General features: G+C 43.0%; 1 protein-coding gene across 6 annotated transcripts in view; it reads right to left on the reverse strand.

The window, feature by feature from the left end:
* Positions 1-14,164, reverse strand: part of ltbp1 (latent transforming growth factor beta binding protein 1) — a 408,702-nt gene that overhangs the window by 143,398 nt on the left and 251,140 nt on the right. For all 6 annotated transcript variants that reach the window (XM_069930946.1, XM_069930944.1, XM_069930947.1 and 3 more), the window contains 2 exons: positions 7,000-7,122; positions 4,904-5,026 (listed from right to left, as the gene is read on the reverse strand). In XM_069930946.1, the coding sequence (XP_069787047.1) occupies positions 4,904-5,026; positions 7,000-7,122 (246 nt within the window). The remainder of the gene's footprint in view (positions 1-4,903; positions 5,027-6,999; positions 7,123-14,164) is intronic.

Here is a 14,164-nt window from a genome sequence, read left to right on the forward strand (position 1 = left end):
TAATGTTTGACTTTTCAGACTCACCTGAACATCACAAATGTCTCTGAGTGCTGGTGAATCTTTTTCAAGCCCATTTGCTTTTCAATTTTAAGTAGCGAGTGTATTCAGTGGGTGAGAGGAAATGCTTCGTGGCCTGAAGGTAACTCCATGCCCCCAAACTTCCCTTCCTATCAAAGAATCATAAAAACATACAGCACGGAAACAAACCCTTTCAGACCAGCTCATCTATGGCAGCCATGATGTCTCATTACACTAATCCATTTGCCTGCATCGGGCCCAAATTCTTCTCCTTCTTTCCCATCTAAGTACCTGCCAAATGCTTTTTAAATGTTGCAATAGTATCTGTCTCTGTCACCCCATCTAACAACTCATTCCAAATATTCACAACCACTGTGTGAAAAATGTACCATTCAGAATTCCTTTAAACTTAGCCTCTCTTTCCTTTAACTCATGCCCTCCTACGCTCACCTGTCCGAAGAAAAAGATTTTGACCCCCATTTATTTTAAAAGCTCAGAAGGGTCACCACTCAGCCTCCTAGGTTCTGGTGAGAATAAACCCAGCCAAACCAATTTCTCTTCATAACTACCTCCCCTCATTCCTAGTAACATCATAATGGATCTCCTCCACACTCCCTAACACTACTACATCTACCCTGTGGTATGGCAACCAAAACTGAATACAATAATATGTGCGGTCTAATCTTGCCATTCTCTAAGGCTTTTTTGGCTATGGCCCCCTTAGGACTCTGTTCAAAGTTTATGTCCCCCCCCACCCCCTTTCCTGTGAAGGAGTCAAGTTTAGTTGATTTCTTCAGTACTTCTCCCCTACTGACTACATTAAAAAAAACTTGATTTCAGTCCATGGCCCCCTTTAAATTTGTTGTGGCCCACATTGAGAATGGCTAGACTAATCAATGTGTTGTCTTTTTGCCTCTCTCTCTCTCTCTCTCTCTCTATCTGTCTGTCTAAACTATCACACATTAGGCATTCAGCTCCTCGTCAATCAGGAGACAAATATTATGAGGAAAGGAATGTGAGAGCCCTGACAGGTTTAAAATGCAGCAAACCCACATTAACAAATAAATCCAGATGGAACAGTACATTAAAGTAGGATTGGGAAGGGCAACATTTCTAGGAAGTTTCTTTCAGTCAATTGCAGCATCTTTCTCCAGCAACCCAAAGAAACAGAAAGATTTCTGCATGCAGCAGAGAATTTTACGGATCTTCTGACCAAATTATGATTTAAAAGAAGCAGCAAATCCTTTAGTGAAGTTTAACCTCGTTATCTTGCCATCTCTTTGATGCCACCAGGCAGCTTAAAGACATTGTTCCACCTCTCTCTGTATGAAACTGATGTAAAGCAGTTCATTTGGTATTTTGTTTTCTGAATAGATTTGGCTCTGCAGACCACCAGAGGGCTTGTGCAATCTCTTTCCAATTAAGCCTTTGTTTGTTGGGAGTTGTTCAGGAACTTGGACTTGCATACTGTTTTTCACATCTGCAGGGTCCTGTGCTTACTCTCTTCACAGAGAGAACAAAGGGATGGACGGTAATATAATTTTAAACATATTATTTGGACCAATATGAAGTCTGCACAAACCAACTACAGTTTACATATCCAGCTGAATCTCATCTGGAAACAGGGCCTTTGAACATTTGTGAAATTTGCTTATGACCCGAGTAAGTCTCTGCTCGGTGGGGCAAGCTGTCCGAAAGAATGGGGGTAGGAGTGGGGGTGAGGGCAACTGGCTGATCAATATGAGATCCAGGAGTATGTTGGCTGGATATAGCAGTCAGCACAATGCTATTACAGTGCCAGCGACCAGATTGAATTTGCCGCTGTCTGAAGGAGTTGGTCTGTTCTCCCCTTGTGCATGGGTTGCCTCCAGGTACTCCAGTTTCGACCCACATTCAAAGACATACGAGGTTAATTGGTGACATGGGTATTGTAATGGATTTGCGTCAATATGTATCCTTAGTTTAATGTTAAAACTCTATTTTATCTAGATATGGTTTAATAAATTAGTTTGGGTGGTTACAGGGGCACAAAGACAACACATTAGCATTTTAAACACACGTGGTTCTTTGAGACAGAAGAAAGAAACCAGTTTGAGAAGAAAATCGGCACTGATTGAAGTTAGAGTCAAGAAGATGAAAAGGAATGATAATGATTCTTGAGATTTTGGAAACAGTAGGTGTTAGTTCAGAAGCGCATGTATAAACGCACAGCCATTTTAGTTCTGAGGAAAGCAGACTTCTCGGAGACATAAGTGGACTTGAATGTTTTTAGCACCTTCGTGTCAAAAGACCTCATGACCAATTATGGAAATGAACTTTCAGTGCGGTGTGGAGGTAGGAACCTTTGTCCATTCCACCTGGTTGTGTACATTCCACTTGGTTGAGTACAAGGGTGAGATCCTTTTGGGAAGAGCTGGGGGATACAGAAAAAAAAATACAAAGGTGGATTTTCCACAGGATCTGGAGTTGTGCCTTCTAGGGGACATTGGGAAAGAAACGTTTAGACTGTCCAAACACCAAATTCAATCTGACTCCCAGCTAAATATCACACGATGGGATATAGAAATACAAGTGTTGTGTTTCCCCAGAGAAAATCACCTACAATTTACAGAAGGGATATGACACATTCATTGAAATGTGTCAACGGTATCTGAGGCATATAGGTTCACAGAGAAAAGAACCAATCCGTCCCATCAGATAAAGGATTATGAGTATGAAATTAGGAAGGAAGGTGGTGCAGTCGACGTATGTTTTGGCCCCTACCCCTGTCTTTATTTAACACCAAAGGTCCTCTAGTCTCGAGGAGGATCATTCTCTTTGTCGGCATTTAGGAGGTTTTTGTATTTTTATATTTTGGCATTTGTTTAAGGGATAGGGATGGGAGGATGTAAGGAGGGGAAAATAAGGACTCTCTAAATCATATTATGTTGGAAGAGAATGTAATATTTTGTTTATTGGATTTGCATGAGTCTTTGGAAAATCAAAAATCAAATATTAAATAAAGAAGACCTTATGATCTTCAAAGAGAGAAATGATGTCACATACCATGTGACATGAGAAATGGGCTGCAAATATATTATTGAAATGAGAGACAAAGATTTATAAAGCATTTGGCCGAGCACATGGGTAGGAAAGGAATAGAGGGATATGGGCCAACACAGGAAATTGGAAGAGTGCAGATGGGCCCTTCAATCAGCACAGATGAGTTGGGCTGAAGGGCTTGTACCTGAGCTGAATGACTACGACGATGACTTAAAAACATTGGAAAATATTAGGCTGCTTAGTCCCTCTCACCTTTCCCCGCAATCAGTGTGATCAGGCCTGGTCTGTTCCTGGCCTCAACTCTTCATCTAGGCTGCTTAGTCCCTCTCACCTTTCCCAGCAATCAATGTGATCAGGCCTGGTCTGTTCCTGGCCTCAACTCCTCATCTGTGTTAATCCTCGATAACCTTTGATTTCCTGATTTTTCAGAATTCTCTATCCCCAATAATTCTCAACAATCAAGGGCATAGGACTCCGGGGATCAACACCACACAGACAGTTTCTATATACCTCAGAGTTTAATGACCATATCCTTATCTTGTAACTCCGCACCCTCTTGTTCAATTCTCCCACGCGTGGAAACATTTAAACACCTACTCCTGTAGTTTAAATCAACCCTCATTCTTCTAAACTCCGAGGATTACAAATTTAACTTCTGTTGCCACTCCTTGTGAAGCATTTCTTTCGTCCCTGCAATTGGTTAGGGAAATCTCTTCCAGACTACAGCCAATGCTGGCATATCCTTTCTTCAACACAGGGACCAAAGCTGTGCCCAGTGTTGACTGGGAATCCAAAGCCCCCAGTGCTGGAAAATTTTACTAACTGGAACAATTCCTCTGCATTTCAATCAGCCCCTTCTCTTTTAGCTCCAGTTTTGGACTCACTGTCTATTGTCTCAGGATTGGACATTTTTCAATTAAACTCCAGAGCGCATAGCCTGGCAGAGTCCAAGAGAGGAAACCAACCTTGCCCAAGGGTTGCACATTAGAAGAGCAAATTAAATCCTGTAGGTTTATAACCGTTTTCGCTCTCCCAAAAATAGAACATACATAGAACACAGAAGAGTACAGCACTGGAACCAGTCCTTTCACCCACTGTCACTGACCACGTCAGTCAATCTAAACATCCTCTCTTCTTCATATCTGATCCATATCCCTCTGTCATGTGCCAGTCGATATGTCTTTTAAATGTTGCTATTGCGTCTGCTTCCACCACCTTCCCTGTCAGCCCATCACATTCCAGGCACCTACCACTCCGTGCAATAAAAGGTGCATCGCACGTCTCCTTTCAACTTTCCTCCTCTCACTTCATTTCCTGTGTGATCATCCCAAGCCAGCAGAGTGGTTCAGCTCATGAAACCACCACCTCTTTGCACAACTCGCCCAAGTTGGATACGGGACCTTGGGTGCTGACTGTGTGGAGTTTGTAAATTCTCCCTGCATCAGGTGGGCTTCCTCAGGGCACTCTGGTTTCATCCCAGGGGAGAGCACGATGGTAGGTTAAACAAGAAAGTCTGCAGACTCTTATGTCGAGCGCAAATACACAAACGTGCTGGAGAAACTCATCAGGCCATGCAGTATCCATAGGATGTAAAGGGCAACCAATGTTTTGGCCCTGGGCTCTTCATCAGGTAAAAGTAGGGTAATTGGTCAATGAAAATTGTCCCTAGTTTGTCAGTGGGGAGTAGAATATGAGGTGGGGGGGGGGGGGGAGGTGCGGGAACTAATGAATATATTATAAAAATGGAATTAATGTAGGAGTCTTGAAAATGGCCAGTTGATGGTCAGAGTGGGTGTGGTGGGCCAAAGGAACTGTTTCCATTCTGTTGCTCCCTTGCTGCTACCTTCACACTGGTCCCCAGAGGCAGCCAGTTGGTGGCCAGAGTTGCATTCGCAATGGAAGGAACCCTCTGTGTTGCTGCATTGCCCGTTGGTGCACAGGACGGCATCCTGACACTCGTCCACATCTGGAAGGAAGAGAGAAGGAACCATTCATTTCCACGCTCATTTGACGACAAGCTCTGACCATCCAGAGGATGGCCCAGACAAACATCAGCACAGGAAATTGGTATCAGAGAGTTCCCTAAGCATTGAATAATATGCTCCAGCAGCAATTGTATAAACTGCGCTCCAACCATTAACACTCAAATTGAGGCAAAGAGCCCCTCTCTGTATCACTCAATTATTCTAATATCTTGGTGATGACCTGGGAGTTAACACCCCACTGTGTAATTGGATCACCTCCAGACCACAATCAGCGAAGATTGGTAAGAACTTCCCCTCCACAATCTCCATCAGTACAAGGTTGTGTTCTTAGCCCCCGCTCTACTCACTTTACACCTATGATTGTGTGGCTTGTAATGACAATAATACCATCTACAAATTTTCTGACGATACCATGGTAGTGGCTTGTATGAGTCTGCATACAGGATGGAAATTGAAAACTTGGCTGAATGGTGCACCAACAACAGCCTTGCACTCAATGTCACCAAAAACTAAGGAGCTGATTGCTGACTTCATGAAAGGAAAGCCAGAGGTATACAATTCATTGATCAATGGGGCATCAGAGATGGAGAGGGTGAGCAAATATAGGTTCTTGGGAGTCACTGTCTTTCCTGGACCCAACACACCAGGGCATCATGAAGAAAGCATGTCAGCCCTTTACTTCCTCAGGAGTTTGCTGAGGTTTGGTATGACACCAGAAAGCCTGCGACCTTTCTACAGAGATGTGATGGAAAATGTGCTAACCAGCTGCATCATGGTCTGGTATGGGAACACCAATACCCTGGAGCATAAAGCCCCCAAAAGACAGTGGACCCAGCCCAGGACATCACAGAGAAAACCTTCCCCACTATCGAGAACATCTACATGGAACGCTGCCGTTGGAGGGCAGCAGCAATCTTCAAAGGCCCACACCACCCAGTGCATGCTCTGTTCTCGCTGCTGCCATCAGGAAAGATTGACAGCCGGCCAGGTGTTGTCCTGTCCCCTTACACCCCTGCAGGTACAGAGGTTGCCCCCTGCAGTAGGCCAGCGGTACACTCCTGCAGGTACAGGTGATTCCCCCTTCAGTAGGCTGGTGGTGTACCACAACAGGGGGGAGGGTTAATGGGGATGTGGGGGAGAATAAAATGAGGACACAAGAGATGACTGCGGGTGAAAATTTGAATAAAGCTAAAGTTACCCCAAAAAAAATTGCTCCGCTGGTCAGGTAGAGAGAGAGGAAATAAAAATGTTTCAGGTGGATAAAATTTTATTAGAAATAGTAAAAGGACGTAAGCTGGATTAAAAGTCCAAAGAAAGAGTAGGGGAGGAAAGGGGGGGCAGAGCTTTGATACACTGGAAGGGTGGAGAGATATGACACGAGGGATGATGGTGCTGTGTTCAACAAAGGCTGGTAGAAGGATAAGTGATTGTCAAAAAGCAGACTTTGAGGAGGTATAAATTGGAAAAGACAAAAATGCAAAAGGGAATATAAAATCTGTCATTGTATTAAAGAGAGCTAGAACATGGAATAGGCTTGTGTCCAGCCATACACATCAATCCTACATTAATTCTTGCCACATTCTCATCAACTTTCCCCAGATCCTGCCACTTCCCTACAAACTGCAGGCAATTTACTGTGATCAATTAACCTACCAACTAGCAGGCCTTGGTGATGTGGAAGGCAACTGGAGCACCCAAAGGAAACTCATGTAGTCACAGGAAGACCATACAAACTTCATGCAGACTGCATTCACAATCACAACTGATCCCCAGTGCTGAGAGGGAGATGCTTCACTGTGCTGCAGTGAGAAGTATTAGAGGTCGGATTTCTGTTCGCCACCATTTTAAATTTAATCCAGCATGGGAAGGTACATGGAGAAACCAGAGAAGACAAACAAGGATCCATCACTGAGCATGCCTTTTCTGGGGGTGTCATCCCTGCAGGAATTTTTACCTTTGCACGATTTGCCGTCAGACGATGGTTCATACCCTTGGTTACAAATACAGATGTAGCCACCCTCAAGATTGGAACACTGCCCATTGGCACAAGTTGAACTGCTGAGGCATTCATTGATGTCTGAGAAAAGGGAAATAAAAAAGTGGATGTTAGGGATACCAAGGCACAGAAAGAGAAATTACAATTACACCCATAATTCACAGTGATCTCCTCCTTAAATCCTGCATCCCTGTAAAGCAAGCAAAAAAAAACAACAGATACTGGTAATCTCGAATAAAAATGCAGGAAATGCATTTAAATTCCTGGAGCATCTGTGGATTGGAAAGGTTTTAAATAAGAATAGTTCTGATTGTCAGCAAATTCAAGTCAAGACACCTTTATTCATCATTTATACAGTAAAGATGAGTAGCATTTCTCCAGGACCACAGAGCATATTTACATAAATATAAGTTAGAAGTTAAACAGATTGAAATATTAAAATATTAAGATGTATACATTAAAAGTCCACTGAACCCTATCCACATATGTTCAGGGAATTTGGGAGCCTGATGGCTTGGGGGAAAAACCTGTTATCCAATCTGTACTCTAAGGTCCAAGCGCTGCGGCACCTCCTACCAGATGGCACAAGGAAGAACAGTTTACATGAGGGGTGTGTGGAGTCCTTCACAACGTTTATTGCCTTTCGCCTGCATTGAGTGTTGTAGATGTCCTTCATGGTAGGAAGAGAGTCCCCAATGATCTTTTCCGTTGACTTAACTATCCTCTGCAAGGTCTTGCAGTCCGAGGTAGTCCAGCTTCCAAACCAGGTCTTGTTTCCCAACTAGTCTCGATGTCCCAAAATGTTAACCATTCTTTTTTTTCTCTCACTGATGTTGCACGTCCTGTTGAGTTCCTCCAGGAGATTGTACTTTGCTTCTGATTACGGCATCAGTAGTCTCTTGTGTGTCCTGTTAACCCACTTAATTCTTAACTCAGTTAATTGTCCACACACACTGCACAGTATAACAACTATTTCCATAATTTTGGGAGGGGGGGGGCTGCTTCTTTTTATGTTGTATATTAATGATTTAGATTATGGAATGAATGGCTTTTTGGCCAAGTTTGCAGATGATATGAAGGTAGTTGAAGGAGCAGGGAGTGTTGAGAAAACAGGAGGCTGCAGAAGGACTTGGACTGATTAGGAGAATGGGCAGAGAAGTGGCAAACAAAATATAATTGTTGGAAAGCATATGATCATGCACTTGGGTAGAAAAAAATAAACAGGCAAACTATTTTCTAAACAGGGAGAAAATTGAAAATACCCAGATGCAAAGGGACCCAGGAGTTCTCACACAGGACAACCTGAAGGTAAACTTGCAGGTTGAGCCAGGGTGAAGGAGGCAAAAGCAACACTGGTATTCAGTTCAAGAGGAATAGAATAGAAGAGCAGGGATGTGATGTTGAGCTTTATAAGGCACTTGGGAGACCTCACTGGAGACCTCAGAGGAGGTTCATGAGGGAATGAAGGGGTTATCATATGAGGAGTGTTTGACAGCCCTTGGCCTGTCCTCATTGAAATTTAGGAGAATGTGGGGGGATCTCATTGAAACATTTCAAAATGTTGAAAGGCATGGACTAATTCTGCTCCTATGTCTTAAGGTCCTCGTTTTCACCTAATATCTCATTACTTTGTAAAGGTCCAAAAATCCATCCAATGCAGTCCACAACCAAGTACCCACAGCCATCTGGGGGAGAATCCCAAAAATTTACTGGATATTCTTCTGAGTAATTCCAGTTGTCACCCCAGTCCTGATGGCCGTAACGTTTCGCCAAGACTATGGTTCTGGAATCTCCAGCCAAGGCAAACAAACTCATTCCAGTGAGATCACCTTTCACTCCTTTGACCTACAGACTCATCATTTTTATAGGATAATCCTTTCATCCAGGAAGTAACCAGTTAATTCATATTTCAATAAGGTAACTATGCAATTCTTCGGAAAATGCAAAGCTGCGTACTACACCAGTTGTAGCCTTCCCAAAGCCCAGTGCTACCAGAGCTACATTCAAATGCAGCAAGAGCTTAACTCTCCCATCCCTTACAGTGCAGAACAAAGTATTATTTACCTTTCAAAATACCCTGTTAATTTCACACAAACTATTCCAATTAGATTGTCAAATTCGACACACGCAGGCATCTCAGAGAAGTTGCTTCACCTCCCCACCAGTCACCCCAGCTTCAATTGTGCATGGGCATGCAAGCTCTCACAGTGCCCACACGTAAGTATCTGCCATCTTACCTGGCTGTTCTACCCTGATGCTGAGCAGGTACTGGGCATAGAGTATGTTCTCTGAGGGCCAGTACATGCCTTCCAGGATGACCATCACTGGTACGAAATCCCTGCAGGCTCAGATAACCTGGAAAGTGCATGGGCCCAGCTTGCTGCGTAGTACCATGAGTCTCTTCTGGTTGGTGTTGATGATCTCAGCCTGTATGTCGATGATCACCTCAGTCGTATGCTTCCATATCTTGAAGTATGCTGGAGCGTCCAGGTGTTGAGGGTCGATATCCAGCCTCTGGATAGTGAGGAACTTCACCATGGTCCTTTCAATTTTAAGCTAATTAAATTGTGTGAATAATTCTGACGCAAAGTCCACAGACTGTACAACAGGCTTTAATTTGGTTAAATTTGTACACCAGTCTTAGTATCTTTGCTCGCTTCACATGTCTGACTGCCCCCGAAGGGGCCAGCTTGAGCCTTTATACGGGCCAGTGATTGACAGCGGCCAGGTGAGGCCAGCCTCCCAGGTTGCCTACCTGCAGATACAGTGGTTGCCCCCTGCTGTAGGCTGGTAGGAGTGCAGCCAGTGTAGTGGTTGCATCACCTCAACTACTCTGCTGGGATCCTTCCAAATCCAGAAAAATATTCCATTTTAATTTATTTACACATGGTAGAAACCAATTCTGGCCATTAAAACAGTACCGCCTAATTATACCCAATCAACCATCAAACCCCATATGATTTTTTTAAGAATGGAAGGAAAATAGAGCCCCCATAGGTCATGGAGAGAACGAACAGACAGCATAGGATTTGAACCCGAGTCACTGGTGCTTACCGGCAAATTATTCACCATTTATCTCTTGGAAAACCCTGCATTTTTTTTTGGTTTATAATTAATTTATGGGATCTCAAGAAAGTAGTTCATGTCCTTAACCTGGAGCATTCCTTCAAGTGTCAATAGTCCCAAAGTGCAGTCATGATAAAAGATCAGTGGTATATTTCCAAGTTGGTGTATGGCAGAGTAAGTGGCATGCCATGTGGCCACTACACTTGTCCATCTTGTTGCTGCAATCCATTGGAGACTGCCCATGTTGATCACTGGATCCCAGAATTCTGTCCTCCAGTGCATCCATTTTCAAATTTCTTTTAGCTATGGCCCCCTTAGGAGTCTGCTCAAAGTTTGTGGGGCCCCCTGCCCTGTGATGCAGTCAAATATTGATGGTTTCTTCTGTACTTCTCTCCTATCGACTTCATTAAAAAAACAAAAAATATTTTATAACCCCCTTAAATGTAGTGAAACATGAAAGTCTGCAAATGCTGTGATTGTAGTAAAACACACACAATAAATGGTGGAGGTACTCAGCCAGTCTCACAATGTCCAGAGGGGGTCAATGTTTCAGGCCTGAGCAAAGAAACAGGGAGCCACCTGAATAAAGACTTGGGGGGGAGTGGGGTTAGGAGAGAAAAGAGGAAGAATGGGAGGGGGGAGGTGACCAGAACAAAAGGTGCTAATTGGATATGATAAGAGGAAAGGAGAGAATTGATTTTGGTTTCTGAAAGGAGGCAGAGGGAAAAGGAAAGAGAGAGAGAGAGAGAGAGAGAGAAAGAGAGAACTAGGTAGTCACAGTTTGTAAGACCATGAGATCATGGATAGACTTGTCAGCAAGGGATTACAATGGGTGGCCACTGGATGATCCACGCTATCGCAGTAGTCAGAGCCAAGGTACTCAACAAAGCAGTCTCCCAGTCCGCACCCAGACTCTCCAATGTATATAGCTGCAATATTAGGACCCTAGTCAGACCCCACTTGGAGCACCATGCGCAGTTCTGGTCACGCCACTACCAGAAGGATGTAGAAGCCATAGAAAAGGGTGCAGAGGAGATTTACAAGGATGTTGCCTGGATTAGGGAGAAGGCCTCATGAAAACAGGCTGAGTGAACTCGGCCTTTTCTCCTTGGAGCAGCAAAGGATGAGAGGTGTCCTGATAGAGGTGTATAAGATGATGAGAGGCATTGACCTCTCTGAAATGGTTGCCACCAGAGAACATGAGTTTAAGGTGCTGGGGAGTAGGTTCAAAGGAGATGTCAGGGGTAAGTTTTTTTTTCACGCAGAGAGCGGTTGGTGCGTGGAATTGGCTGCCGCCAATGGCAGTGGAGGGGGATACATTAGGGTCCTTTACGAGACATTTAGATAAGTACATGGAGCTGAGAAAAATAGAAGGCTATGGAAAACCCTAGTCATTTCTAAGGTAGGGACATGTTCGGCACAACTTTGTGGGCTGAAGGGCCTGTATTGTGCTGTATGTTTTCTGTTTCTAATGTGCTGTTTGCCCCCGTTGAGAATGGCTGCTCTAGAGTCCCATTAACTTTTTATTAAGTATTTTAAGTTACCTTTGCTCACCTTGGAGCCCCATTATTCCTAATGATATCTGTATCACTGTAAGACTCACATATAATATTGGTTTATTGTCTCAGCTATTTCCTTCCAGTAGCATAGTGGATTAGAAGTGCAGAGACCTGGACTGATAATTTGGAGACTTCAAATCCCTCCACGGGGAATTTAAATTTATTTAATTTTAAAAAGCTGGTAACTATTAAATCACCAGATTGTTGGAGAAAATTCCACACTAAGGTCCTTTGGGAGAAGAAAATATGGCAAATTTAGACTTGCCGCAATATGGTTGGCTGAAGTGACCTACAATTTTGGAAGGTGATGCCCTTAAATCCACAGATAATTATATTTCCTCCTGACACAGTCTTTAAGGGACCCAGGTTTACATTTAATTACCTCTTTTTACATAGATGCCATACATTATAGCTGCTGCATTTCTTTTCGGTTTTCTATCACAATCTATTTTATCCCATTCTGAAAGGTTGTTGGCAATCCTCTCCTGGTCTCCCAAATTTATTTTTTTTTAAGAGATACAGTACGGTAACAGGTTCTTCTGGTCCATGAGCCCGCGCTGGCCTAATAAACATTTCTAACCAATCAACCAAACAACAATACACGTCTTTGGAACATGGAAGGAAATCAGAGCACCCAAAGAAAGCCCTTACAGACAGTACCAGCGTTGTGAGAACATCCTAGCTAACTGTGCCACCCATTCCGGGCCCATTTTCTCTGCTGAGCAGGTTGCCGCCATTTCTAGTCAGAAAATGAGGAACAATCAAAAGAGGAATAAACCCGTGGAATTTTGTGGCTTTTATAATGCGCTGTCACATTTATCAGAGAACATCCGCAGCGCTCATCTGCCACACAATTTAACAGAAGACTGTCTGGATTAGTCTTAAATAGCATTCTACCCAGCCTGTGACTACATGTTCTATTTGTAACAGGAAACCGAAAAGAGATACAGTTGAGTCCTGATGAGCCCTGAGTGGTTTACCAAAAAGGATTATGCTTGGAATGGGCTTTTTACGAATGGCATTTTTTTGCTATTTGTATCCCAAGCTTCTGAATTATGCCCATTGGAATTCACCCTAAATGTAAACACCACGCTCTGTTAATGAAATTATATTTCAGAAATGTATGAGCAGATCGCAAAATACCTCATAATTACTGCAGCCTAAATGTGTGCCTGCAGAGTAGACTACTTTAAACAGCTCATGCTTTGCTCCCAGCTTCTCATCATGTATCGTACAACTAGCTACGACATGAATCAGAATTCATTGTCATGAACAAGTCACAAAATTCTCCGTTTTGTGGCAGCGTCACAGTGCGAACGTTCATATAAACCACCTTACAAAAGTAAATAAAAAATAGTGCATGAAAAGTCACAGTAAGGCAGTGTCTTTGGTTCATTTAGGAATCTGATAGCAGCAGAACATCCAAGTCCCAGAGGAAATGGGAGAACACAGGGTGGAAATTTGTTCTCATTATTGACGCTAGTAACAGATGAGGTTTGCATTCTGCTTCTGATATTAAGTGAAACATAAAAATCTGCACACACTGTGGTTGTAGTAAAAAGGCAGAAAGGCTGGAGGAACTCAGTAGGTCTGGCAACATCCACATAAGGGACTGAAATATCAGATATACCTTGAAGAATGGTTCAGGACCAAAACATCGTTAATATATCTTTAGCTCCTATAGATGCTGCGAGACCGGCTGAGTTCCTGAGTTTCTGATATTGAGCAGAATGGAATATAATATTACTTACACCCAAGGTTAAATTTCTATCCTATGCTCTCTTTCTCTCTCTACATTTTCTTGGCATTCATAACTGCTGTCTCCCTCTCATTCTCTTCTCTCATTCGTACTGATGAACTGTCCCACATTCCTTTTTCCTTTCTTCTCTCCTCAAATCCCCTCTCTCCCTCTTCTGTTTCTTGCTCTCTCTCTCTCCCTTCTTTCCAATGCTCTCTTCCCAGTAACTCTAGCATCTCTTTGTATCCTTTATCTAGGGAGACATTGGCAAGATGATAATGACACATTGAGAGGGCCCTGATATCTGAGGGCAGCATTTGGCAGTGGATCAGAGAAGACTCTTGGCCAATGGGAACTCTATCTTATAAAATTGTACTGAGAAATTTTGCTCCTCATTGAGTCACTGAAAAAGCATAAATTCCCCAATTTCTTTTTTTTAAAGAATCATATCTGGAACTGCTCTGTTCCATTTTAAGGACAGATTGTTTAATACCAGAAATGAAAAGCAAGCTTCTAATTAAATTGGTTCCAGCAGAATTGTGAATTTACAGTAGCATTCATTAGAAGAGTGTAAGGGGACAAAGCATTCAGATACAAAGGGAGTTCTCCTTTTCTTGTCATCTAAAGGTTCACCCTATTAGAGATGGCAACAATTATTCTACCTTAGAGACAGAATTAGACCTTTTGTTTTAAATAACAGTGATTGAGTGGTACTAGATTCTGTGGGTCTATGAGGACTGTACTGTACATGCTTCCGTCG

The sequence above is a fragment of the Narcine bancroftii genome, chromosome 4, assembly GCF_036971445.1.
Source record: "Narcine bancroftii isolate sNarBan1 chromosome 4, sNarBan1.hap1, whole genome shotgun sequence".
Lineage (NCBI taxonomy): Eukaryota > Metazoa > Chordata > Chondrichthyes > Torpediniformes > Narcinidae > Narcine > Narcine bancroftii.